The 26,830-nt window shown below is 39.2% G+C and overlaps 3 protein-coding genes and 1 pseudogene across 5 annotated transcripts in view; all 4 read left to right on the forward strand.

Moving 5' to 3' along the window:
* Positions 1 to 11,371, forward strand: part of LOC120725390 (cholesterol 24-hydroxylase-like) — a 30,705-nt gene extending 19,334 nt beyond the window's left edge. Inside the window, exon 16 of the mRNA XM_040018255.1 lies at positions 11,213 to 11,371. Within this exon, the coding sequence (XP_039874189.1) occupies positions 11,213 to 11,226 (14 nt within the window). The 3' untranslated portion in view covers positions 11,227 to 11,371. The remainder of the gene's footprint in view (positions 1 to 11,212) is intronic.
* Positions 117 to 11,371, forward strand: LOC120725388 (annotated as a pseudogene).
* A 917-nt stretch (positions 11,372 to 12,288) lies between these two features.
* On the forward strand, positions 12,289 to 26,818 carry LOC120725389 (cholesterol 24-hydroxylase-like). 2 transcript variants are annotated; one of them, XM_040018250.1, is made up of 16 exons: positions 12,300 to 12,789; positions 12,860 to 12,937; positions 13,221 to 13,302; positions 13,609 to 13,682; positions 14,197 to 14,283; positions 14,444 to 14,582; positions 14,743 to 14,853; positions 14,945 to 15,107; positions 15,305 to 15,370; positions 15,912 to 15,984; positions 16,580 to 16,664; positions 17,561 to 17,671; positions 17,861 to 17,949; positions 18,078 to 18,144; positions 18,232 to 18,376; positions 26,676 to 26,818. In XM_040018250.1, exons 1-16 carry the CDS (start codon positions 12,641 to 12,643, stop codon positions 26,705 to 26,707), a joined length of 1,551 nt encoding a protein of 516 aa, XP_039874184.1. In that variant the 5' UTR covers positions 12,300 to 12,640; the 3' UTR covers positions 26,708 to 26,818. The 2 variants fall into 2 exon arrangements, with proteins under 2 accessions (XP_039874185.1, XP_039874184.1); XM_040018251.1 differs by lacking the exons at positions 18,232 to 18,376; positions 26,676 to 26,818 and having other exon boundaries at positions 12,289 to 12,789; positions 18,046 to 18,144.
* LOC120725392 (cholesterol 24-hydroxylase-like) lies at positions 20,804 to 26,680 on the forward strand. 2 transcript variants are annotated; one of them, XM_040018257.1, is made up of 15 exons: positions 20,804 to 21,428; positions 21,509 to 21,586; positions 21,687 to 21,768; positions 21,901 to 21,974; positions 22,486 to 22,572; positions 22,737 to 22,875; positions 22,952 to 23,062; positions 23,151 to 23,325; positions 23,794 to 23,859; positions 25,417 to 25,489; positions 25,573 to 25,657; positions 25,894 to 26,004; positions 26,183 to 26,271; positions 26,386 to 26,452; positions 26,535 to 26,680. In XM_040018257.1, exons 1-15 carry the CDS (start codon positions 21,280 to 21,282, stop codon positions 26,673 to 26,675), a joined length of 1,527 nt encoding a protein of 508 aa, XP_039874191.1. In that variant the 5' UTR covers positions 20,804 to 21,279; the 3' UTR covers positions 26,676 to 26,680. The 2 variants fall into 2 exon arrangements, with proteins under 2 accessions (XP_039874191.1, XP_039874192.1); XM_040018258.1 differs by having other exon boundaries at positions 20,805 to 21,428; positions 23,163 to 23,325.
* Positions 26,819 to 26,830: the final 12 nt, after the last annotated feature.

Genomic DNA, 26,830 nt, shown 5'->3' on the forward strand with positions numbered 1-26,830 from the left:
ACGGGCACCTACCATAATAAATTATTAGATCTGCAGTCTGCAGATCTAATAATTAATCTCCAAAGGTCTGGAACTTCCCACAGAAGACCACTGACCTCCCCTCACACACCCGCTACCTTTTAAAGCTCCTGGGCCAATCACACGGCAGAAGTCAGCAAACTGTCAAGGGACACTTGTTACACACCTTTAACACGGACGTCTCCGGGACATTTTCCAGGATGGCACTTTCCAGCCTGCTTCTGAGCCTGGCTGCTCGGGCACTTACGTTTCTCTTCTTTCTGCTCGTCATTGCGTTTCTTGGCTACTGCTTGTACATTAAATACATTCATATGAAGTATGACCACATCCCCGGGCCGCCGAGGGACAGGTAGGAAAGGTCGTCGGCTGAAGCAGTTATGCGGACGTTACTTGAGAGTAACTCGCTGTTTCCTCCTCAGTTTTTTCTTCGGACACTCAACAACGATGTTGAAGGCGATGAAAAATGACGGATTTATACACGACAAATTTCTGGAGTGGTAAAAAAAACCCGATGTTTTTATGAAGAAAAATGGGGTTAGGGGATAAATTTCTGCCTATACAACAAATACATTGCAGTACTTACTGTACTCTTTGTATTACAGTATTAATATCATACGCCTTTAAAAGATCTAATTAAGATGTCACCTGCAGGGCCGAGAAGTATGGACCTGTTTACAGGATAAATATGTTTCACTACGTTTCACTGTGTACGTACTGTCCAGAGGCCACCAAGGTAAACACTTGTCACCTGACTGTTTTCACGTCATGCAGGTGTCATTAATAAAGGGTCTATTTCTGTAAATCTGTGAATTATTGTGATTAGCAGTACCTGTGTATCTCTGCTGTTTCAGTTTAAAATGATTACAGTGCAACAAACCTGTTGTGTGTGAAAGTGCACCCATCAATCCTGTTGGCAGAGGTCCCTGCTAATAAACAGTGCCAGCTACTGGCCTTTTGGGGACTTGTTCACATTTAAAGCCCTCTTCTTCTTTGTTAAACTTTTGTGTCAATTTGTTTCTGGTTTCAGGAAATCCTGATGTCCCCAAAATACCCCAAACAGAAGTTTGCCTATAAAAAAACTCTTCAACCTGTTTGGTAAAAGGTGATGTATCAGATTTTCTGATTCGTTTAGTTGTATAATTGTGCTCAGACTTACATTCAGTCATCATGGGCATGAATGTCATGGTAATTTTGGGCTTTAATTATTTCTTTGAGCTTTTCTTTTTCCAGGGTGGAATGATTGTACAGCATACTACGCTGCTGACTGCTGACTCAATAAGAATTGAGTGCACAAGTTAGAATTTATTTAGGGTTAGGATATATACATACACTCATAAATGCTTTAATTGGTGGTGAAGTTTCTACAGTGTACAAGAAAGTTAATTCTGTTCATCTGGACGTAGTGTTTTCAGCTGGAGTGTAGTTGTCACGTCCGGTGTGGCAGACGTGTGGAGTTTGTAGAAAGGACCCAAAAGGCGGCAGCTCTGGTGCAGGTGAGTATTTATTTACAGGAGTGGGTAAAAACAGCAATGGTGGGTGAACATAAAACTGGAAAACCTAAACTGGGCAGAGCTAAGAAAACAAACCTGAACGAAGATGCAGGGAGGTCCGGGGAAATACATAGGGAGAGACGCAGGGAGACCAAGGGGAAACAACCCAGACGAACCAGCAACGACTAAGACAGAAGACACGACTTAAAAACACTCAGAGAACACAGGGAGATCACACACAGGTGGGGGACACAGCTGGGAGTGATTAACGTGAGGAGACTAGGGAGGCAAACTGAAAACACTCACATAAGACGCAGACCTTCAAAATAAAACAGGAAACACATACACGCAATGACACAACACACAAACTTCACACAGACTGGGGAACACATAGGAACATGAAAATAAAACCCAGAATAATAATAACTACTAAAACATAAACACGGAGTCACAAACTCCGGATCATGACAGTAGTGTATGTAGATATTTGAAGATGTTTGTATAATTTTGACCCACTGTGAAATTAATTTACACTTGTGAAGCCAGTTATATACTGCACAGTCTTTCCACCCCAGAGAAAGAAACGTTCAAAGAAATCATTAAAACATGAATTGACATTCATGCCAATGATTAATATATGTAAACATCTGACCACAAGTAGTTTGTATTTATGTATCCATACATTACTGTTCAAACTAAATGCAACTCAGCAGTAACTTAACATGCTGTGTAGCCATGCTAGCAGCAATTTAACTATGATAATAATAAAACCTGCTGTGTGACAATGTAATCTGTTGAGCTCCTGACTTTTACAGAGTTAAAATCATTTGTGTTGCAATCATATTTTGCTATTTTTATTAATTTTCTCAATATCTTTTCAGGTTCTTTGGAAATGGCCTGGTAACAGCACGGGATCATGAGCAGTGGTACAAACAGCGACGCATCATGGACCCTGCGTTCAGCAGCCTGTGAGTTTCATAGTTGCCACATAAAGACACAACAGTCTGTATGATTAACCACTTGTCCAGGGTTGGAAACATCTCCCTTTTTTTTTTTCTGTGCAACATTATCCTTTAATGAATTTCTGTGATGGTTTGTTGGGATGTCCTGGATGTGCTGCTTCTCCGTCTAAAGCTATCATACTTCCAGGTATCTGAGAGGTCTAATGGGAACCTTCAATGAGACAGCAGAGAAACTGATGGATAAACTTGCAGAGCTTGCTGACAGTAAAACAGAAGCTAATATGCGCCATCTTTTCAACTGTGTCACCCTGGATGTTATTAGTAAGGTATCATAGTCAGTTTTACAGATGCAACGTGGGTTTTTTGTTTTTTTTCATAATTCTGATGAAGGCACAAGCTTTTACCTTTGTTTTAATTTACTGTTAAAAAGTTTCTAAGCGTGTTGTAAGTGTGAGTGCAGGTCCATCCGTGTCTTGATATTTCAGGTTGCCTTCGGGGTGGACTTGGACCTCTTGAAGAATAGTTCACCTTTCTCTAAAGCCATTGAGACATGTCTGAAAGGAATGGTTACCTATGTTAGAGACACATTTTTTGAGGTATTACTTCAGCGTTTGTTGTTATGAAGTATGTCTGCCAACAACATTGTTATCAGAATGACAGGCTAAACCCTTCAGTCTGCCATTCCAGTACAATCCAAAGAACAGACGATACGTCAATGAGGTGAGGGAAGCGTGCCGCCTGCTCCGTACAACTGGAGCCAAGTGGATCAGTGAGAGAAAGACCGCCATGCAAAACGGTGACGAGGTCCCCAAAGACATCCTGACACAAATCATCAAAACTGCAAGCCAAGGTTGGAGTTCCCAAATTTCACATTAGATTAGACTAGAGCAATATTTTATTCTCTTTGCGATGAGACAAAGTGAATAAAACAAATGTGACCCACAGTTTTTGATGCCTTCTCAGTTCGGTGCATGTGGTTTGTAAGTAATGTTGGAAACCAGGAGAAGTTAAATATCGATGTATCGGTCCATTCTCTCCTCATTTCAGAGGAAAACATGACTGAAGAAGATGAAGAATTTATGCTGGACAATTTTGTGACATTTTTCATTGCAGGTGAGTCTCTGTTGTTTCAGCTTTGATGTGTGAAATGCAGCTGGAAGCTCCTTTGTAGCGTCAGACGAAGCTCACAGCACTGAAGAGTGTGTTTTATTTTCAGTTTTACACAATGTGGCCACTGTTGTCTGTGAATTTGTATCCTGCTGCTGTGTGCTGCAGTTTAATGTTAATTGTAGAGCATCCTGATATCACCGTTCAAACACGTGTTCACTTAGCATGGACAAAACTGTCCTTTCTTATCCAGAGGGGCTGCATAATATCTGCACACACACACTGTGTCACACAACTCTAGTTCCTGTGTTACTGACAGAGATGGGCAGTAACGCGTTACTTGTAATGTGTTACTGTAATCCGATTACTTTTTTCAAGTAACGAGTAAAGTAAGGGATTACTATTGCAAAAACGGTAATTAGATTACCGTTACTTTCCCGTAGGAACGCTGCGTTACTGCGTTACTAAAACCGTGATTTTTTTTTTTGCGAGAATGTCTCATGACAGTGACATAAGCAAGTGCGACGTTCGTGGCAACAGCTGTGTGCATCAACAATGGATCATATATGAGTGCGGAGAGAGTATGAGCGTGCAGCGTTTAAAGCGTGGAAGTACTGACCTTACTTTGAGTTTGATTCCATAAAAAGTGACAAAAACATTAGCGTCCATTGTGCGTGGGAAGAAAACTTCTTTTTACAGCGAAAAAAAACCCCTAAACCTCCGAGCAAGCACCGAGTAGCTACAACGTAATGGGAAACTCACAGAGAAACTCGCGGATTCTTCCACTGACCGCTGCGGCACACCTGCACCAGGGTAAACCTCCGCCTGCCTCACTCCTGCTTTACAGGTGAAAATAGAGCAACAGGACCGCTGAGTCTTTGATTTTTTTCTATTTTCTGCTGTGTTTTACTTGCATCTATTTGAAAGACTGAGTGTAAACACACACAAAAAAATATTTTATGTGCTGGTATGTGCAGAAAATAGGTTTAAATGTTAAACAAATTTCTTCCAGTCAGAGAATGGTGCATATAATTAAATTTTTGCTTGATGCATAAAGTTAAAAGATTAAAACTAACAAAACAAGTTTTAAAAAGATGCTTTTCCATTTGATTACATTTTGTATGATGGATTATGTAGAAAAAGTAGAACTGGGCTGAAAGATCTATCGCTTTATCACCTGTTCAGGTTGTAAATCGTGTTTTTAAAAAGTAACTAAGTAACTAAGTAATTAATTACCTTTGAAAATAAGTAATCAGTAAAGTAACGGGATTACTTTTTTGGGGAAGTAATCAGTAATTAGTTACTGATTACTTTTTTCAAGTAACTTGACCAACACTGGTTACTGACTGTTTGTCTCAAATTCCCCCCCCCAAAGAAAAAAATGTGTATATATATTTATTACTCTGTAAAAGATGCATGACAGACCTGACCACGTTTCAACACTTTTCAGCATTTCTTCTTTATTTCGGTTGTCATTTACAACTCGGATGCAGCTTTTAAGCTGTCAGCCAAACACACCAACAACAACTCACCCAAGACACCAGTCCAGACTTAAATGCAGTTGAGGTGTTATGAGCTGATGGCACTCAGGTGTGTCCGCCTTCCCCATAGCCGCGCCACAGACCACGCTCCGCCACATACTCTTTTCAAACTTTGTTTGTGACAAGGACGATAACATTTGCAAATGAATAAAATAGCAATCAAGAAAAAGAAACGTATGATTTATTTTTGTTACGTGACGCATTATTGACAAACTGGCAACATTTTAGGCCAAGAAACAACAGCCAATCAACTGGGTTTTTGCATCATGGCACTTGGAAGACATCCTGAAATACTGGAGAAGTAAGAAGTCAAACAGAACTCAACAATTTACACTTTCTGTTTACAATTTTCTATATTTTTGCATGAATATAACCTGAAACATCATCTGATTGAACCTATAAGTAAAGATGACTTAAACAAAAGTCTGTGAGATCTTCAGAAATCTTCTTGCCGTGACACACTTGTTGTACAGTCAGTCTGATAGATCCAGTTCTTACAATCAGTGTGTCCCTCAGATCTGACTGTCAACCCATTGTGTGAAAACAACTTCTTCTAATTTGATCCATCCAAATATCAAACATCAAAAATATTCCCAATCCTGAGATTATATAAATCTGAAGCCCACAGACATTTATATAGATGTGCATTTTTCTCTATAAAAAATGTAGTTTTACATCTGTTTCTACATATTTACTCCTATGACCTGTGTTAACCTCTAAAGATGTTTTAGGTAATATTTCTGCAGTTATAACTGTGTAATATATAGAGTGAGTTTTGGTTTTCTAAATTGTATTTTTATTTTTTAGAGCAAAGAAAGAGGTCGATGATGTCATTGGGATGAAACGTGACATAAGCTATGACGACTTAGGAGAGCTGGTCTACCTGTCACAGGTACATGTGGTAAATTTAGTTATTCATTTATTTATTTTAATAACTCACCCAAAGTGTGCACTTCTCATTGTAACCTTCCTTCAGGTGTTAAAAGAGACTCTAAGAATTTACCCCCCAGCTCCGGGCACGTCTCGTGATGTTGCTGAAGACATGGTGATTGACAGTATCCACATACCCGGGGGATTTAGCGTTGTTGTGAGTCATTTTTTTTAATATGTTTGCAGGTCTAAATGATAACTACATACTAAAGACAACAAATATATGAAGCAAGATATATGGAGTTATGTAGCAAAGAAAAAAAGATAATTAACTCTAAATATGTTTTACAGATTCCTGAAAGTAGCCACTGTTAACTTTGTTGACAGCGCTGTAAACTCTTGGCCTTCTCTCAATAAGCTTCATGATGTAGTCACCTGTTAGCTGATTGGTTCTCGCCATTATATGAATTCTAAGTAAAGAAAACGTGACAGTCCTTCATTATTTTAAGAACTGAAAGTCAGTCAGTCCGGAAAATTGCTAAAACTTTGAATGTGTCCCCAAGTGCATTCACAGAAACCATCAAGCGCTACAATGAAACTGGCTCACTTGAGGAGCGCACCAGGAAAGACCAAGAGTCTCAATTTAGTATTCTAAATTGGAGGCACACTGAACCAGCATGGCTAACACAGCATCCTGCAGTGCCATGCCATCCCATCCAGTTTTTGTTTAGTTGGACCATCATTTATTTTTCAACAGGACAATGACCCCAAACACACCTCCAGGCTGTGTAAGGGCTGTTTGACCAAGAAGGAGAGTGATGGAGGGCTGCGTCAGATGGCCTGGCCTCCACAGTCACCTGACCAATGGAGATGGTTTGGGATGAGATGGACCGCAGAGTGAAGGCAAGAGAGTCAACAAGTGCTCAGCATCTCTGGGAACTCCTTCAAGACTGTTGGAAAAACATTTCAGGCGATGACTTCAAGAAGCTCATCGAGAGAATGCAAAGGGTGGCTATTTGGAAGAATCTAAAATATAAAACATGTTTTGAGTTCTTTCGCACTTTTTTGTTTATTACATAATTCCATATGAGTTCATTCAAAGTTTTAATGCGTTCAGTGAAAATCTGCAATGTAAATACTCATGAAAAAAACAGAAAAAAACATTGAATAAGAAAAGTGTCCAAACCTTTGACTGGTAGTGTATGTATAAACTGTCACAAAGTTGTCAGAAAAACATAAAAAATGAGGTCTTATTCAAGCAATTACAAATACATTTATGGTTAAAATGTAAAATTAAATCTTCTCATATTTAGTTCAACTCCTATGTGAGCGGGAGACTGGAGAGATTCTTCAAGGATCCACTGAGATTTGATCCAGAGAGATTTCACCCAGATGCTCCCAAGTAAGAAAAACACTGTTTCACCATGCTGACTTTATTATGTTTAATATTTGCACACACTTTATTATCTCAGACTAAATGGGTGAAACGGTTCACAGTAACTGAGGCTGTCTCTCGTCTGTTCAACAAGGCCTTATTACTGCTACTACCCCTTTGCCCTCGGTCCTCGCTCGTGTCTGGGACAGAACTTTGCTCAGGTGAGGATGACAGCGTAAGTCAACATGAAGACCCGCTCACCTATAAACACACTGACTCATCTCTGTGGGCGCTGTTGTGTTTTTTAGATGGAGGCTAAAGTGGTGATGGCCAAACTGCTCCAGAGGTTTGACTTCACTCTCGTCCCGGGACAGACCTTTGACATCCTGGATGCTGGCACACTCAGACCAAAGAGTGGAGTGTTGTGCACTTTGAGTCACAGGGATTACAAAAATAAAGGATCTTAAAGGACTTTACATAAAAAATGGTCTATTTTTGGTCCCTGAGATATATTAATATAGGGAAAAAGAAAGTACAGCTTCAACACTATGTCTCAGTTTTTCTACATGATTAAGAAATGCTTCTTTAGTAACTGAAATCAGCACAACTCTTTGAGTCTAAATTGTAGAAATAAATGTGTAAAAAGATCCTTGTCAAGAACAGAATGGATTTTCTCTTTTTTTAAATTTTATTTTACTGAGGACTTTTTGTTTTTGTTGCTGTTTTTGTTTTTACAATAACAAAAACCCTAAACTTTCTGTAGTAGATGTTGAAAAATAGAAACTTTTCTGTCCTTAAATTGTTTACTTACTACTGAATTTCATTGCCGTAATATTAATGGCCATGGGCCAATTTGGCCCCCGGGCCTCATGTTTGACACCTCTGGTTTAAAGGGTAAAACTGATTTGATTTTTATTCCTGTCTAAAACTTGTGATTTAAAACAAAAAAAAAGAATTTAAAGAAAAAATTGTGTCATGTATGAACTACACTGTAAATTCATATGAAATGAATGTAATCATGCTTATGTCTTCATTATGATAATATATATGGTAACATCATGGGGAGTGCTGGGTATAATAACGTTTGCACTTAGCATTTTAATCTTGCACAAAATCATCACATAGTTTGATGTGACTTTTTTAATAACCAGTGAGCCAAGGAACCTTTTGTGCCTGCATAGCATCCAAGATTTTCATAAAAGTGCTGCATGTTATGAAAATGAAAATAAATTTTGAGATCCCACAGAATTTTTTTTTGTTTAAGTCTGCATGCTTCCAAGATGCTGTGCCATCCTGCTACAAATCACATCATCCCAGCGCCAAAGAAACCCTCAGTCACCTGCTTAAGTGACTATAGCCTTGACATGATGACACGATTGTTCCACAGATTTTTGTATAAATCCTATTAACCCTTTAAGAACTACCATAGAACCAAGTCCGCCAGAGCTTATATTATATTTTTACATGCTGTGGAGCCATTTCTGGGAGCATTTCAAGTTGATATACATCAATACAACCATTATAGCCCAAATTATAATAATATGCATGCATTAAGTGCATTACATAAATTGCAAAAAAGTGCAATAAACTACAAAAAATTTGAAAATCGTTTTTGTTTTTTTAACATATATTTCTAGTTAGAGAAATTTATGAGGCTTATCCCTCAAAACTGTAAATACAAAAAAGTTGCACAAAATAGTTTCCCACCACAGGAAATTTATTTTAAATGTCTTCATATTTTTATTTTTGAAATACATCAATATTTATATACTGCAGGAAAAATGAAAATGAATATTATAATGCAAATTTACAAAAAAAACAGCATATGCATCAAAATAAACTATTTTCAGCAGTGCACCTAAAAATGGTTCCCATCCGCTAAGGGGTGAATTTCAGCTTCTTTCCTCAGGACGGAGGTTTCTATTTCCGAGATGTAGGACAAAGCATTATAAAAATAGCTTTGTCCCCGTTGCTTTCTTTGAATTAAATAAAAACTGTTTTTGATTCGAAATATTAAATTCCTATATATGTGCTACAGGGAGGTTTATATCTTTATTGGGTATGTGTGTTTTTGAAGGGATGCTAAATGCTATCATTTTTTTTGTAAAGCAAATTTACCTTGCCTATGGGTATAAATAAAGTAACCTTGACCTTGACCTCTGGTTTCATATGCAAAAAAGAAATATTGCGCTAGCTTACGTGGTTGCAGTGCTACCGGGATTTAAAAATAGTTATGCAAAACAGAGCGTGCCCGATCCGACCGGCTTTAAAGGGTTAACTACACTGTGAATACAACAGCCGTGGGTCTGATCCAGGACAGCGATGAGAGATAGTGGAGCTTTTCACAGTGTGGATCAGCAACAGCAACTTTCTCCTGAATGTGAATGAAACCAAGAAACTGGTGACTGACTACAGGAAGAAACCCCTCGTTCAGACTGCTCTACATCAACGACACCGCAGCAGAGAGCATGGAGCACATGAACTTCCTGGGAGTTGATGTGATGTATGGTCTGTCCCTGCACACCACCTCACTGATCAAGAAAGGCTGAAAAGGTCACATCTGAGTCCAGATGTTCTCACCACCTCCTAAAGAGGCACTGCTGAGAGTGTGCTGACAAGCAGCATATCTCTAGCATGAGAACGAGGACAAGTGGAGCCACCCTGCCATCTATTTAGGGCCTGGCCCAACAACGCTGCAAAAAACCTTATCAGGGACACCTCACACCCCGACCACGGTTTGTTCTCACTCCTGCTCTCAGGCAGACATTAACGTAGAGGTGCAGGTCATTGCAGTTCTGTGGAAGCTTCTTTGTAACCAGCGTGATGGAGAACTGCTACTTTTTTTAAACTTTTTTTTTTTTTAACTTTGTGGTAATGTTTTTAGTGTGAATCCATGAGATTAAAAATCAAAGTCTGTCAACTAACAATCAAAGGCTGCATCTCGTGTGTTATGACACAAGACCAGTTTACAGGCAGGGATAGCTCAGTAGTCAGTGGCTGCCCACTGCTTCACTGGGTGACTGGGTTAAATGCAGACTAACACATACACATTACACGTATTCCTTGTAATCTTCCCCCAGGTGTTAAAAGAGACTCTGAGAATGTACCCCACAGCTCCGGGCACATCTCGTCATATTGCTGAAGACATGGTGATTGATGGGATCCACATACCTGGAGGATTTGTTGCTCTTGTAAGTTGTGAAGATTTAAAATATGTTTTAATACCTTCTGGTTTGAAGATGGATGTATATGCGTGTATGCTTCTAATCATTTACTCAAACAGAACCCAAACAGCCCCCCCACCAGCTTAAGTCCTTTAAAAAAAGTTACCTGGAATCGAGATAAATAATAAACTGTTCTAATGTTTAGTTCAGCTCCTATGCGAGTGGGAGACTGGAGAGATTCTTCAAGGATCCACTGAGATTTGATCCAGACAGATTTCACCCAGATGCTCCCAAGTAAGAAAAACACTGTTTCACTATGCTGACATGTTTTATTCTTGTTTTTGGTCATTATTACCTAATGAGGAAAATGGTTCACAGTAACTGAGGCTCTCTTGTCTGTTCAACAAGGCCTTATTACTGCTACTACCCTTTTTCCCTCGGTCCTCGTGCGTGCCTGGGAAAGAACTTTGCTCAGGTGAGGATGGCTAACATAATGTGAAGACCCGCTCACCTATAAACACACTGACTCATCTCTGTGGGCGCTGTTGTGTTTTTTAGATGGAGGCTAAAGTGGTGATGGCCAAACTGCTCCAGAGGTTTGACTTCACTCTCGTCCCTGGACAGACCTTTGACATCCTGGATGCTGGCACACTCAGACCAAAGAGTGGAGTGTTGTGCACTTTGGGTCACAGGGATTAAAAAAAATAAGGCAACATCACACAAGTGGTAGTAGACCATAGAAGAAAATGGGTTACTCTTTACTAATGTAAACAAAAAAAAAATCTAAAAGCATTAATGTGATTGTAATTTGATATAATAAATCTATTTTTATTATAATAAAAAAAAACAATAATAAATATGTAATTTTATTATATATATTTTTGATTATCACTGACTTTAATATTCTCTTTACTTTAATGTAGCTCTGTCATTGCTTTTTCATGACTACAACAGGACTTTTAATGCCTGTAACATTAACTTAAAACTCTGACGTCCAGAATTATTAAGTAAAGTTAAAATGAATTAAAAATGTCTCTAAGTCAGATTTTATTTGTGTTAATGGCATTACTGACATCAACAAAAAACAAACCTTCATGGTGAAAAGTACATCAAACACAACTCTATTTAAAATAGAATAATATTTGTGTTCAGCTTTTTGAACAATAAATCACTTGTGAATTACAAGTGAAACAGTATAGAGTGAAAATATGGAAACAAAATGTTTCATTAAAAAGTATTTTATGCAGTAATAATAAAAATTTGCAAAAAGTGAATTTACTGAGCACTTTTCAAAATCTGTTCTGTAAATAAGTTGCAAACAGTTCACAAGATTTAATGTCCTTTTACATGGTGAATATCAGAGAGAGAATGAATAGGACTCTAAATCAATAGCAGCACAGAGCTCACCGATGGTCTCGCCTGGATGAATCAGGACAACATCTGTCAATTATCTCATCAGGAGCTCATAATATAATGCTGCCAGCAGTGACACGGGCACCAGCAAAACCAGCCCTTTAAAACCTGAACCATGAAATAACTTCCAGAAATCTTTATTTTTCTGATAATGGAGTGTATGTTGACCCTTTAGACATGTATAAAAAATATATCAAATTATAATCTGCATATGTGTTTAAATTGTATCACATTTGCTACATTAGCCATATTTTTGCAACTTAGTCATTAAAATTTGTCATGCAATTTGTATCATTTTTTGAGGGTAAATAAAGGTCACACAAATAAAACTCACAAAACCACATGTATCAAATACGATACGCTTGGCTTTAAAGGGACTGGGATCTATGAGGAGTGTAATGCAGAGGTCCAGCTGAAAAGCCAGGTTTTCTTGTTGTTGCAGCTCCAGTGAACCTCTTGTTGCTTTATTTGCAGCAAAGCAGCTGAACTGGAAGCACTATGGTTTCTGCTTCCTAACATATCGATATTCCTGAAGTTTAAGTGGGATACTGTGGAGTGTCGTCTTAATGATCTGAACTGCGTAGGCTACTTCAGTCTGAAGAGTCACTGATAACAGGCTCGCTGCTTTTATCTGGCCGTGGACTTTCTAACTGAAAGGACAACCAGCTTTAACACGGACGTCTCCGGGACATTTTCCAGGATGGCACTTTCCAGCCTGCTTCTGAGCCTGGCTGCTCGGGCACTTACGTTTCTCTTCTTTCTGCTCGTCATTGCGTTTCTTGGCTACTGCTTGTACATTAAATACATTCATATGAAGTATGACCACATCCCCGGGCCGCCGAGGGACAGGTAGGAAAGGTCGTCGGCTGAAGCAGTTATGCGGACGTTACTTGAGAGTAACTCGCTGTTTCCTCCTCAGTTTTTTCTTCGGACACTCACCAACGATGTTGAAGGCGATGAAAAATGACGGAATTATACACGACAAATTTCTGGAGTGGTAAGTTTAGCGCAAACAAAGTTTTTATGCGGAAAAAACAACACGTCAAGCCATTAAGCTAACACAATATGTAGGTCAGTGTTTGGGACTGCTGCCAGCCAATGCTAGCTAGCCTGGCTGTATTGAACTGAATGCAGTTTCCTTTTTCACAGCATATTTTGCCGCCAATTGCCTGTTAATTTCTGCATATATAACAAATACTTTGCAGTTCTTACTGTACTCTTTGTATTACAGTATTAATATCATACGCCTTTAAAAGATCTAATTAAGATGTCACCTGCAGGGCCGAGAAGTATGGACCTGTTTACAGGATAAATATGTTTCACTACGTTTCACTGTGTACGTACTGTCCAGAGGCCACCAAGGTAAACACTTGTCACCTGACTGTTTTCACATCAGCACACAGGTGTCATTAATAAAGGGTCTATTTCTGTAAATCTGTGAATTATTGTGATTAGCAGTACCTGTGTATCTCTGCTGTTTCAGTTTAAAATGACTACACTGCAACAAACCTGTTGTGTGAAAGTGCACCCATCAATCCTGTTGGCAGAGGTCCCTGCTAATAAACAGTGCCAGCTACTGGCCTTTTGGGGACTTGTTCACATTTAAAGCCCTCTTCTTCTTCTTCTTCTTCTTTGTCAGACTTTGTGTCATTTTGTTTCTGGTTTCAGGAAATCCTGATGTCCCCAAAATACCTTAAAGAGAAGTTTGCCTATAAAAGACTCTTCTACCTGTTTGGTCAAAGGTGATGTATCACATTATCTGTTTCTTTTAGTTATATAGTTGTGGTCAGACTTTCATTCCGTCATCATGGGCATGAATGTCATGGTAATTTTGGGCTTTTGTATTTATATATCCATCCGTTATCGTTCCAACTAAATGAAACTCAGCAATAGAAGCTATAGCTCTTTTGCACACATCTGTTTCAAATCTCCATATTTTGTCTCCATTTCTGTCTTCAGCTATTTATTTGTACTATTTGTATTTATATGTTCTATTTCTATTGTATATATTAATCGGCGTCTGTGGGTGGACAGCAAAGAAAGAATTTCATTGCACAAAGAAATGCCTTTCTCTTGTGACACATGACAATAAACACTTTGAATCTTGAAGTATCTTACCATGTTCTGTACCTATGCTAGCAGTAATATAACTGTGAAAATAATAGAAAGCATGCTTTGTGACAGTGTAATGAGTGAAAATCATATTTTGCTATGTTTAATTCTCCTGTTGGTGTTTTTTTTTGGGGGGGGTTTCAGGTTCTTTGGAAATGGTCTGATAACAGCACGAGATCATGAGCAGTGGTACAAACAGCGACGCATCATGGACCCTGCGTTCAGCAGCCTGTGAGTTCTGAAATTATAGCAACGTGCCAGAAAGAAGTGTCTGCTGAGCTACCTGTTTATGTTATGTTTATCCAGTATTTACAGTCATACTGGATATAAATCAGTGTTGTTGATAATCCTTTAGTCGCTGTTCCTCTGTCTCAAACTTTTTTTTTTCCAGGTATCTGAGAGGTCTAATGGGAACCTTCAATGAGACAGCAGAGAAACTGATGGATAAACTTGCAGAGCTTGCTGACAGTAAAACAGAAGCTAATATGCTCCATCTTCTCAACTGTGTCACCCTGGATGTTATTAGTAAGGTATCATAGTCAGTTTTACAGATGCAACGTGGGTTTTTTGTTTTTTTTTCATAATTCTGATGAAGGCACAAGCTTTTACCTTTGTTTTAATTTACTGTTAAAAAGTTTCTAAGCGTGTTGTAAGTGTGAGTGCAGGTCCATCCGTGTCTTGATATTTCAGGTTGCCTTCGGGGTGGACTTGGACCTCTTGAAGAATAGTTCACCTTTCTCTAAAGCCATTGAGACATGTCTGAAAGGAATGGTTACCTATGTTAGAGACATATTTTTTGAGGTATTACTTCAGCGTTTGTTTTTATGAAGTATGTCTGCCAACAACATTGTTATCAGGATGACAGGCTAAACCCTTCAGTCTGCCATTCCAGTACAATCCAAAGAACAGACGATACGTCAATGAGGTGAGGGAAGCGTGCCGCCTGCTCCGTACAACTGGAGCCAAGTGGATCAGTGAGAGAAAGACCGCCATGCAAAACGGTGACGAGGTCCCCAAAGACATCCTGACACAAATCATCAAAACTGCAAGCCAAGGTTGGAGTTCCCAAATTTCACATTAGATTAGACTAGAGCAATATTTTATTCTCTTTGCGATGAGACAAAGTGAATAAAACAAATGTGACCCACAGTTTTTGATGCCTTCTCAGTTCGGTGCATGTGGTTTGTAAGTAATGTTGGAAACCAGGAGAAGTTAAATATCGATGTATCTGTCCATTCTCTCCTCATTTCAGAGGAAAACATGACTGAAGAAGATGAAGAATTTATGCTGGACAATTTTGTGACATTTTTCATTGCAGGTGAGTCTCTGTTGTTTCAGCTTTGATGTGTGAAATGCAGCTGGAAGCTTCTTTGTAGCGTCAGACGAAGCTCACAGCACAGAAGAGTGTGTTTTATTTTCAGTTTTACACAATGTGGCCACTGTTGTCTGTGAATTGTTGTCACGTGTTCACTTAGCATGGACAAAACTGTCCTTTCTTATCCAGAGGGGCTGCATAATATCTGCACACACACACTGTGTCACACAACTCTAGTTCCTGTGTTACTGACTGTTTGTCTCAAATGTTTTTAAAAATTACATATTTATTACTCTTTTCAATCTTTATTTGTGACCGGGACCATAACATTTGCAAATAAGTAAAATATCAATCAAGAAAAAGAAACATATGATCTGTTTTTGTTACATAATGATATTATTGATTTTGAGTTAACTAGGCTTTTTAAGACTCAAAGAGTTGTGATGTAGAAATTAGGATTACAACTTCTTGATTAAGAGTTGCATGGCTGTTTCCTTTTGACGTAATATTCTGACACATTATTGACAAACTGGTAACATTTTAGGCCAAGAAACAACAGCCAATCAGCTGTCTTTTTGCGTCATGGAGCTCGGAAGACATCCTGAAATACTGGAGAAGTAAGAAGTCAAACATAACTTCACAATTTACACTTTTTATTTAATTTTTTATTTTAATTTTTATTTCATTTTCTGTATTTCTGCATGAATATAACCTGAAACATCAGCTGACTGAACCTATAAGGTCCTACAAGTAAAGAGGACATAAACAAAAGTCTGTGAGATCTTCAGAAATCTTCTTGCCGTGACACACTTGTTGTACAGTCTGATCCCAGTTCTTACAATCAGTGTGTTCCTCTGATCTGATTGTCAACCCGTTGTGTGAAAACAACTTCTTCTAATTTGAGCCATCCAAATATCAAACATCAAAAATATTTCCAATCCTGAGATTATGATTATATATAGCTATAGAGATATAGATATATATAGAAACATATATAGATATGAGAGAGATAGACATAGATGTATAAAATATAAAAATATCAAATGCAATGTCTTTCTCTCATCTGCTTAATTGGGTTCTAGTTATTTATCCATACGACTTGTGTTAAACTCTAAAGATGTTTTAGGCAATATTTATGCTGTTCTTATTACTGTGTAATATATAGAGAGAATTTTGGTTTTCTAAAATTTTCTAAATATTTTTATTCCGTAGAGCAAAGAAAGAGGTCGATGACGTCATTGGGATGAAATGTGACATAAGCTATGACGACTTAGGAGAGCTGGTCTACCTGTCACAGGTACCTGTTTGTTTGCTTGTTTGTTTATTAAATAATTATTATACCACTCAGCCAGAACACTGATGGCGTGTTGTCGTTGGGCAACATAGTCACACAACTTTGTGAGTACAATAATTTGAGAAAGAGGTCTCTGAGGATTTGCAAATTGATGCCATGGATCTATCAGGAATTCAAAATTTAGTGACTCTGACCTCAAGGTAAAGGTCAGAGGTCAAGTTTGTTAAGAATCTCGTAAACACAAAAGCTCGAGGAGGTGGTCAACTCAAGAACAGCACTGACTCAAACGGTGCATAGACGTTAATATTATCGATTATCTGTTACCAGTTACAAATACGGAGAGTTGATGTTTATTAAGGATCTTTGACCAAATAAGTATAAACTCTGTTAGGTCGTCTGTATTGTCATGAAAATGTAGGTGAGAATACACTGTGATTAAGAGAGGATTGATACAGTAAGGCCTAAAATATCATGTTTGATTCTGCTGACACAGGTGTTTCAGGGGTCACCCGTCTGGCAGGGAAGCAGTTTATTAATGTATTCAATTATTTATTTATTTATTTATGTATTTATTGTAAGACATAAGCAGTTTTTAAGTGACTATGAAGGCTGCTTAGTTTGTGAATTAAAAATGATTATTTTTTCTCTAAACTCATCAGTGTCATGTCAGAATAATTTCCTTATGGGAGTGAAAGGACATATTTTAATGTTCCTGCATGCACTAATAAACATGTCAGTCACAGTGAACAGAAAATGATGTGTTGTGGAACTTCCAGGGGATTTCTGCGAGCTAAAAAGTCCATTGGCAGGCGGCTGAGCGGTACCACTGGCCTCTGCCAGTATTTCTTTTAAAACATACCCAACCAAAGTGTGCACCGCTCATTGTGATCTTCCTTCAGGTACTAAAAGAGACTCTGAGAATTTACCCCACAGCTGTGGGCACATCTCGCGATGTCGCTGAAGACATGGTCATTGATGGTGTCCACATACCTGGAGGAGTCGGCGTTTTTGTGAGTTATTTTTCTTCTTAACATGTTTGTAACTCTAAAAGAGAAACTGAGTTTCAGGTTTATATGTATAAAAGGAATTGGCCCCAAAAATATTAACAAAACAGGTCAACTGTTATTCAACTGTTTCAAACGATTGCAAACAAATACATTTATGATTAAAATGCAAAAATTTAATCTTTTCATGTTTAGTTCAGCTCCTATGTGAGCGGGAGACTGGAGAGATTCTTCAAGGATCCACTGAGATTTGATCCAGACAGATTTCACCCAGATGCTCCCAAGTAAAGAACACACTGTTTCACCATGCTGACTTTACATACATTTAATGTTTGCACACACTTTATTATCTCAGACTAAATGGGTGAAATGGTTCACAGTAACTGAGGCTGTCTCTCGTCTGTTCAACAAGGCCTTATTACTGCTACTACCCCTTTGCCCTCGGTCCTCGCTCGTGCCTGGGAAAGAACTTTGCTCAGGTGAGGATGACAGCGTAAGTCAACATGAAGACCCACTCACCTATAAACACACTGACTCATCTCTGTGGGCGCTGTTGTGTTTTTTAGATGGAGGCTAAAGTGGTGATGGCCAAACTGCTCCAGAGGTTTGACTTCACTCTCGTCCCGGGACAGACCTTTGACATCCTGGATGCTGGCACACTCAGACCAAAGAGTGGAGTGTTGTGCACTTTGAGTCACAGGGATTACAAAAATAAATGATCTTAAAGGACTTTACATAAAAAATGGTCTATTTTTGGTCCCTGAGATATATTAATATAGGGAAAAAGAAAGTACAGCTTCAACACTGTCTCAGTTTTTCTACATGATTAAGAAATGCTTCTTTAGTAACTGAAATCAGCACAACTCTTTGAGTCTAAATTGTAGAAATAAATGTGTAAAAAGATCCTTGTCAAGAACAGAATGGATTTTCTCTTTTTTTATATTTTATTTTACTGAGGACTTTTTGTTTTTGTTGCTGTTTTTGTTTTTACAATAACAAACCCCCTAAACTTTCTGTAGTAGATGTTGAAAAATAGAAACTTTTCTGTCCTTAAATTGTTTACTTACTACTGAATTTCATTGCCGTAATATTAATGGCCATGGGCCAATTTGGCCCCCGGGCCTCATGTTTGACACCTCTGGTTTAAAGGGTAAAACTGATTTGATTTTTATTCCTGTCTAAAACTTGTGATTTAAAAAAAAAAAAGAATTTAAAGAAAAAATTGTGTCATGTATGAACTACACTGTAAATTCATATGAAATGAATGTAATCATGCTTATGTCTTCATTATGATAATATATATGGTAACATTATGGGGAGTGCTGGGTATAATAACGTTTGCACTTAGCATTTTAATCTTGCACAAAATCATCACATAGTTTGATGTGACTTTTTTTAATAACCAGTGAGCCAAGGAACCTCTTGTGCCTGCATAGCATCCAAGATTTTCATAAAAGTGCTGCATGTTATGAAAATGAAAATAAATTTTGAGATCCCACAGAATTTTTTTGTTTAAGTCTGCATGCTTCCAAGATGCTGTGCCATCCTGCTACAAATCACATCATCCCAGCGCCAAAGAAACCCTCAGTCACCTGCTTAAGTGACTATAACCTTGACATGATGACACGATTGTTCCACAGATTTTTGTATACTGTGAATACAACAGCCGTGGGTCTGATCCAGGACAGCGATGAGAGATAGTGGAGCTTTTCACAGTGTGGATCAGCAACAGCAACTTTCTCCTGAATGTGAATGAAACCAAGAAACTGGTGACTGACTACAGGAAGAAACCCCTCGTTCAGACTGCTCTACATCAACGACACCGCAGCAGAGAGCATGGAGCACATGAACTTCCTGGGAGTTGATGTGATGTATGGTCTGTCCCTGCACACCACCTCACTGATCAAGAAAGGCTGAAAAGGTCACATCTGAGTCCAGATGTTCTCACCACCTCCTAAAGAGGCACCGCTGAGAGTGTGCTGACAAGCAGCATATCTCTAGCATGAGAACGAGGACAAGTGGAGCCACCCTGCCATCTATTTAGGGCCTGGCCCAACAACGCTGCAAAAAACCTTATCAGGGACACCTCACACCCCGACCACGGTCTGTTCTCACTCCTGCTCTCAGGCTGACATTAATGTAGAGGTGCAGGGCATTGCAGTTCTGTGGAAGCTTCTTTGCAACCACCATCAGACTGTTGCACAGCTCAAACAGCTGCTATTTTGTAGATTATTATACTCTACAAATCTGTCAAGAAAGAATTTTCAGTGCAATCAGCTCATCGGCTCTCTTGTGCAATAATTGAATCATTTTTATTTGTGTTTTCAAATATGCAGCACTGTTTTTTGTTATTTCACATTTATTTATGTCTCACACTTGCCTCTTTTTAAACATCGCAATGAGGTTTTTTGTGTTTTTGTTTGAGCTCATGCCACATATTTTTGTTCTGCATCGCTTTCCTGAGGTAGTGCTGAATGACAGTAAAATGAGTTTTGAACCCTGAATCCCTCTGAGTCAGTCTGAGACCCTGAAGTAACCAGCGTGATGGAGAACTGCTACTTTTCTTTTCTTTTCTTTTTTAAACTTGGCCTAAACTATAAACAAGTACTTTGATGGTGGGTTTCTGGGCAAAAGCTGAGGAAATGGAGAGACTTGCAGAAGGAATGAGAGAAATGGAGAGGACCAGGGGTGCAAAAAATAAAATGAAAACTGCAAATGCTATAATTTTCTACTTTTTTAGGCAGGCATGTATGTGCTTTTCTTAAATTGATACATTCCTTTTAACAGGATGAGCTAGATGACGTCACACAGGTTAAGAACACGCTCCATCAGGCCATGGAAAAACACTATTATCTACAGTTGTCGGCCCAGTGGGAAGCACACATTGTGAGAATGGCTCATTTCAAATGCATTTACTGCTGTGTTGCAGGAGCATGCCCTAGTGTAGTGACGAGGACCCTAAAACTAGAGAAAAGTCAGTCAGGAAAGATGAGGAGAGAGAAATGGACTGTATCCTTCACCCATTGTGGGGGTTGTCTTTCTGTTGCCTCTCCAGCGCACCTGTTCCCACTTCCATTTATTCCATAGCAGGTGACATGGAGACACAATCAGAGGTGCAGTACTATTTGTTTGAGCACCAGAGCACAGCTATTGTTGGAGCTGAGAGGAAGAAGTAGTAATTTGACAGCTTTGATCATTTGGTGTGTCTCTGTACGCTGTCCTGCTTGAAGTGTGCTTTAGCAAGGAATTAATTAGAGTACATGTTTAAATATCCTACTTCCTCACTTTGAGGGGAAAAAAGTGGTTTCTATTTTCTGAATGAGTGATTTATATCCTTGAAAGTTACCTGACCTTGTGCCACAGTGCAATGATCTAGTGTTGCATTAACTGCTAGTCTTGGAGTGCTTGATGAACAGCTCATTGTTTACGCAGCAGTGGGTGGATCTGCATGTTTGATTTTGGCAGAGATTTTACGCTGGATGCCTTTCTTGACACAACCTTCCTACTAAGAGTACATCAGCTTGTGACCCCCTGAGGCCCCTTTGTGTCGCCTTGTGGGACCTTTTGCGGCGTTATCTGCAGCGGACTTCCTAACAGAAAGGACAACCATCAGGATGGCAGTTTTCAGCACACTTCTGACTTTGGCACTTCAGGCTCTTACATTTCTCTTCTTTCTGCTTATCGTTGCGTTTCTTGCATACTGCTTGTACGTAAAACACATTCATATGAAATATGACCACGTACCCGGCCCACCGAGGGACAGGTAGGTAAAGTTGTTGGGTAAAACACTTGTGCTGACATTATGTGCGACTGATCTTGTTAATTTAAAGCTCTTCTCCCCAGTTTTCTCCTCGGACATTCACCAACGTTTTCAAGGATATTAAAAAATGGCGGAAATGTACATGAACAATTCCTAGAGTGGTAAGTTAAGTACAAACTATGTTTTTGTGCAGTTGAAAATAGCATTTCAGTGTCAATGATGTTTAAGTGTATCATTTAAATGACAGCATGTCGTTTACAGGGCAGTGGAGTATGGGCCTGTGTGCAGGATAAATGCTCTTCATTATGTTCTAGTGTCTGTGTCATATCCAGAAGCAACAAAGGTAAATCCCGCAGTTAACTTCAGAGTGTGAAATAATGAAGTTTGTTTTGTATCAAAAAGCATAACTCTCGATAAAATTGGCACGAGGTCCTTTCTGTTCAATGTTTTTCTGTCGTTTTGCTTCTGGCTTCAGGTAATCTTGATGTCCTCAAAGTACTCCAAGGATGCATTTTCTTACAAGAGACTTTCCAACCTGTTTGGTCAGAGGTAACACTGACTTATCAGTCTGCTTCATTCGCTTTTAATTTTTATAAGGATGCGCTAATTCAAAAGCAGAGTTAGTAAGAAAGACCTGGGTTTAAACCCAACATCTGTCCCGGCCTTTCTGCGTGGGGTTTGCATGTTCTCCATGTGTCTGCTTGGGTTCCGTCTGAGCACAGGTTAGATTAAGAGGATGGTGACCTGTCCAGGGTAAATAACACTCTAACCCCCCCACCACGCGCATTTTTTGAGTTTGGTTTGCATCAGTCAAATAAGGCTGATATGAGCAGATACCAGTGTGCGACTTGCGTTCATTTACCAATATTTAGTGGTAGACGTGAGCTTTGATGCTGTGGTTAGTTAAATTCCTTTTACTAAGATTAAAACGGATATAATGCTATCCTGTAATCTCAGTTTAACAAAGTAAAAATCAGCTGACAAATCCAAACTGTTTAAACCCTTATTTTTTTTTTTTCAAATTTGTGAAAAAGTATTTTCTCAACTGTCTTCTTTGAAGGCTCTTAGGCAATGGGCTGGTAACAGCACGGGATCATGAGCAGTGGTACAAACAGCGCCGGATCATGGACCCTGCGTTCAGCAGCCTGTGAGTTTCAGTTATCACAAAAACGCACAAGTCTCCTTGATTAACTACTTGTTCAGGGTTGGAAACATCTCCCTTTTTTCTGTGCAACATTATCCTTTAATTCATTTCTGTGATAGTTTGTTGGGATGTGCTGCTTCTCAGTCTAAAGCTATCATTACTTCCAGGTATCTGAGAGGTCTAATGGGAACCTTCAATGAGACAGCAGAGAAACTGATGGATAAACTTGCAGAGCTTGCTGACAATAAAACAGAAGCTAATATGCTCCATCTTGTCAACTGTGTCACTCTGGATGTTATTGCTAAGGTATTATATTACAGTCAATTTTACAGTTTCTACAGGGGGTGTGTGTACTTTTATTTTTTTTCTTGATAAATTTCAGGTTGCCTTTGGGGTGGACTTGGACCTGCTGAGGAGTACTTCAGCTCTCCCTAAAGCCATTGAGACATGTCTGAAAGGAATGGTTACCTATATTAGAGACATATTTTTTGAGGTATTTGAGATGTAGATTCTTTTTTGTTTAGTATGAAGTATGTTTGACAAAAGCCTTGTTAACAGTGTGACATGTTAAATTGTTAAATCTGCCATTCCAGTTCAATCCAAAGAACAGATCGTATATTAATGAAGTGAGGGAAGCGTGCCGCCTGCTGCGTAAAACTGGAGCTCAGTGGATCCACGAGAGGAAGATCGCCATTGAAAACGGTGACGAGGTTCCCAAGGACATCCTGACACAAATCATCAAAACTGCCAACCAAGGTTGTAGCCCCTAAATCTGACATTTGATTAGACTGGATAAGAGCAATATTATGGATTCTATGTGGTGGGAAAGAACAGATTTTAAACTGCTACCAATATTACACAAAGAGTAAAGAAATAAAATGAAGATGAATGAAAAGACATCGCATTCTCAGCGTGAGGGACGGCGCCATGCTGCATGGCAGCCTGCTGCAGTAGCTCTTGTGTTTTTGTTTGTTTGCTTAATCACTTACTCAGTTATTCTTAATTCTTAGTAAGTTTACTAGTAGTATTTGTATTTCAGCTGCTGGAACAAAAGAATCTCTAAAATATGCAATAAATTAAATATTTATCATCCTACCATCGTATTAGCCATGGAGGTTTTTGTTTATGTTTATGAATGGAGGCAGAACATAAATACCTGACTGATAATTTTAAAATGTGGGGTAAGTACAGGACATGGACAAAGAAATGTTCTTATTATTTCAGAGAAAAGCATGACTGAGGAAGATGACCAGTTTATGTTGGACAATTTGGTGACATTCATCATTGCTGGTGAGTTTCTATTTCAGCTTTAATGTTTAAAATGCTGTGTGACAGACCCGTCCCTCCTCCAGTGACAGGCTCCTGCAGCTGCATATAATGCACACGAACATAAATTACTGACTAAATGAGCTCTGTACATTATAAGACTGTATATAAAAGATGGAAATTCAAGGAAGCGTTGTCATTCTCATCGCATGTTTACATTAGTTGCAACGATTTTATGTACCCACGGTCCCGGTTTTCCATTAACAAGTAATAAAATGGTATCAAATACTAGTAAAGTATACAAGTAAGAGAAGTGCAGCAACCTGAGTAACAGTATGGAGTATAGATATAAATATTTTAGCAGCAAAGTATCCGTAGTGATTAAGGCGCTACAGTTGCAGTTTCTCGTCCATTATGTACCGAGAAGTCTCACAGCTTCTGGAATGAAGCCTGTTCTCAGTCTGGAGGTTTTGCATGTAATGCTCCTCAGCCTCCTGCCTGAGGGAGTGGGACAAAGAGTGTGCTGGGTGAGTGGGGTCCTTCATGATACAGGTGGCCCTCTTCCTGCATCAGGTGTATATTTCTGTGATGGTTGGTAGGCTGCCTCTGACAACTCTGTGCAGCCTTCACCACCCTCTGTAGTTTTCCTCTCTGCCACAGTGCAGTTTCTGTGCCACACGTTGATGCCAGAGCACAGAACACTCTCCACCGCACTTCTGTAAAAGGAGTTGTGGGACTTAGCTCTCAAGTCTCGCACGCCTCAACCGCCTCAGGAAGCAGAGCCTCTGGTGTGCCTTCCTGATCAGACAGGAAGTGTTGTTTTTCCAGGTGCATACCCAGGTACTTGTAGCTGGGTACTACTTCAACTGCAGAACCTCTGGTGTGTGTGTGTCTGTGTGTCTTCCCCTCCTGAAGTCCACAATAATTTCCTTGGTGGTCTTCCCATTTAAGCAGAGTGTTTTTCCTGCACCAATCTTCCAAGTGTTCCACCTCCTTCCTGTAGCCGGTCTCATCGTTGTTTGTGATGCATCCGCAAACCTTACAGTTTGACAGCCAGGGTGGTTTGGTGAGCAGTCATATGTAAGCATCGTGAACAGGAGGGGTCTTAGCACACAGCCCTGAGGGGAGCCAGTGCTGAGGAGCATGGAAGATGAGGAGACATTGTGGATCCTCACAGACTGCGGCCTGTTGGTCATGAAGTCCAGAACCCAGTTGGTCCATAAAGACTAATAGTCTCTAGGTCTGAAAAGTGACACATGTATTGCAGTGCCTTAAAGCTACATTGTTTATAATGTTGTCTTTGTATAGACATGCATTTATGGTGTCTTTGGTCTTTTCCTCATGAATGTCCAGTGTTCTTGTTTACGCTGTCAGATCTACATTCTGACTGACCTCTAGTTTCAAAACGGCTAAGCAATGGAAAAACAGCAGCGTGTTTCATATATAGTTTATGTTGGAACTGCTTTCACTTGATTTTTCAATCAAAAGATCTGTCGATATTAAGAATACAAACGCTTGGGTGAGTTGGTTCATTTTAAGGTGGTATTGTGATTCGATTTTAAAACATTTGTGCTATTTCAGGCCAAGAAACAACAGCCAATCAGCTGGCTTTTTGCATCATGGAACTTGGAAGACATCCTGATATACTGGAAAGGTAAGAACTCAAAATATAGCAGACATCAGTTTCCATTAGAACAAGTGAACTTTGGTTTCTTATGGATTTTTCTCATTTCTCAGAGTGAAGAAAGAAGTGGACGATGTTATTGGGATGAAACGTGAAATAAGCTACGATGACCTGGGCAAGTTGGTCTACCTGTCACAGGTACATGTGGCAATTTGAAAATTGTGGTACTATTTTTAGTGTGAATCCATGAGATTAAAAATCAAAGTCTGTCAACTAACAATCAAAGGCTGCATCTCTTGTGTTATGACACAAGACCAGTTTACAGGCAGGGATAGCTCAGTAGTCAGTGGCTGCCCACTGCTTCACTGGGTGACTGGGTTAAATGCAGACTAACACATACACATTACACGTATTCCTTGTAATCTTCCCCCCAGGTGTTAAAAGAGACTCTGAGAATGTACCCCACAGCTCCGGGCACATCTCGTCATATTGCTGAAGACATGGTGATTGATGGGATCCACATACCTGGAGGATTTGTTGCTCTTGTAAGTTGTGAAGATTTAAAATATGTTTTAATACCTTCTGGTTTGAAGATGGATGTATATGCTTGTATGCTTCTAATCATTTACTCAAACAGAACCCAAACAGCCCCCCCACCAGCTTAAGTCCTTTAAAAAAAGTTACCTGGAATCGAGATAAATAATAAACTGTTCTAATGTTTAGTTCAGCTCCTATGCGAGTGGGAGACTGGAGAGATTCTTCAAGGATCCACTGAGATTTGATCCAGACAGATTTCACCCAGATGCTCCCAAGTAAGAAAAACACTGTTTCACTATGCTGACATGTTTTGTTCTTGTTTTTGGTCATTATTACCTAATGAGGAAAACGGTTCACAGTAACTGAGGCTCTCTTGTCTGTTCAACAAGGCCTTATTACTGCTACTACCCTTTTTCCCTCGGTCCTCGTGCGTGCCTGGGAAAGAACTTTGCTCAGGTGAGGATGGCTAAATAATGTGAAGACCCGCTCACCTATAAACACACTGACTCATCTCTGTGGGCGCTGTTGTGTTTTTTAGATGGAGGCTAAAGTGGTGATGGCCAAACTGCTCCAGAGGTTTGACTTCACTCTCGTCCCAGAACAGACCTTTGACATCCTGGATGCTGGCACACTCAGACCAAAGAGTGGAGTGTTGTGCACTTTGAGCCACAGGGAGTAAAAAAACATAAGGCAACATCACACAAGTGGTAGTAGACCATAGAAGAAAATGGGTTACTCTTTACTAATGTAAACAAAAAAAAAAATCTAAAAGCATTAATGTGATTGTAATTTGAGATGAATCTATTTTTGTTATAATAATAATAAATAAAAAAA

Source organism: Simochromis diagramma, unplaced genomic scaffold (genome assembly GCF_900408965.1).
Source record: "Simochromis diagramma unplaced genomic scaffold, fSimDia1.1 OVJJ01000802.1, whole genome shotgun sequence".
Classification (NCBI taxonomy): Eukaryota; Metazoa; Chordata; class Actinopteri; order Cichliformes; family Cichlidae; genus Simochromis; species Simochromis diagramma.

What these genes read in the sequence shown, in the direction of transcription:
- LOC120725389 (XM_040018250.1), top strand. Translation starts at nt 12,641, where the DNA reads ATGGCACTTTCCAGCCTGCTTCTGAGCCTGGCTGCTCGGGCACTTACG. An exon ending in GACCCTGCGTTCAGCAGCCT is followed by an intron (nt 14,284 to 14,443) that starts GTGAGTTCTGAA and finishes TTTTTTTTCCAG; the next exon opens with GTATCTGAGAGGTCTAATGG. An exon ending in CATCCTGAAATACTGGAGAA is followed by an intron (nt 15,985 to 16,579) that starts GTAAGAAGTCAA and finishes TTTATTCCGTAG; the next exon opens with AGCAAAGAAAGAGGTCGATG.
- LOC120725392 (XM_040018257.1), top strand. Translation starts at nt 21,280, where the DNA reads ATGGCAGTTTTCAGCACACTTCTGACTTTGGCACTTCAGGCTCTTACA. An exon ending in TCCAACCTGTTTGGTCAGAG is followed by an intron (nt 21,975 to 22,485) that starts GTAACACTGACT and finishes TCTTCTTTGAAG; the next exon opens with GCTCTTAGGCAATGGGCTGG. An exon ending in CTCTGGATGTTATTGCTAAG is followed by an intron (nt 22,876 to 22,951) that starts GTATTATATTAC and finishes GATAAATTTCAG; the next exon opens with GTTGCCTTTGGGGTGGACTT.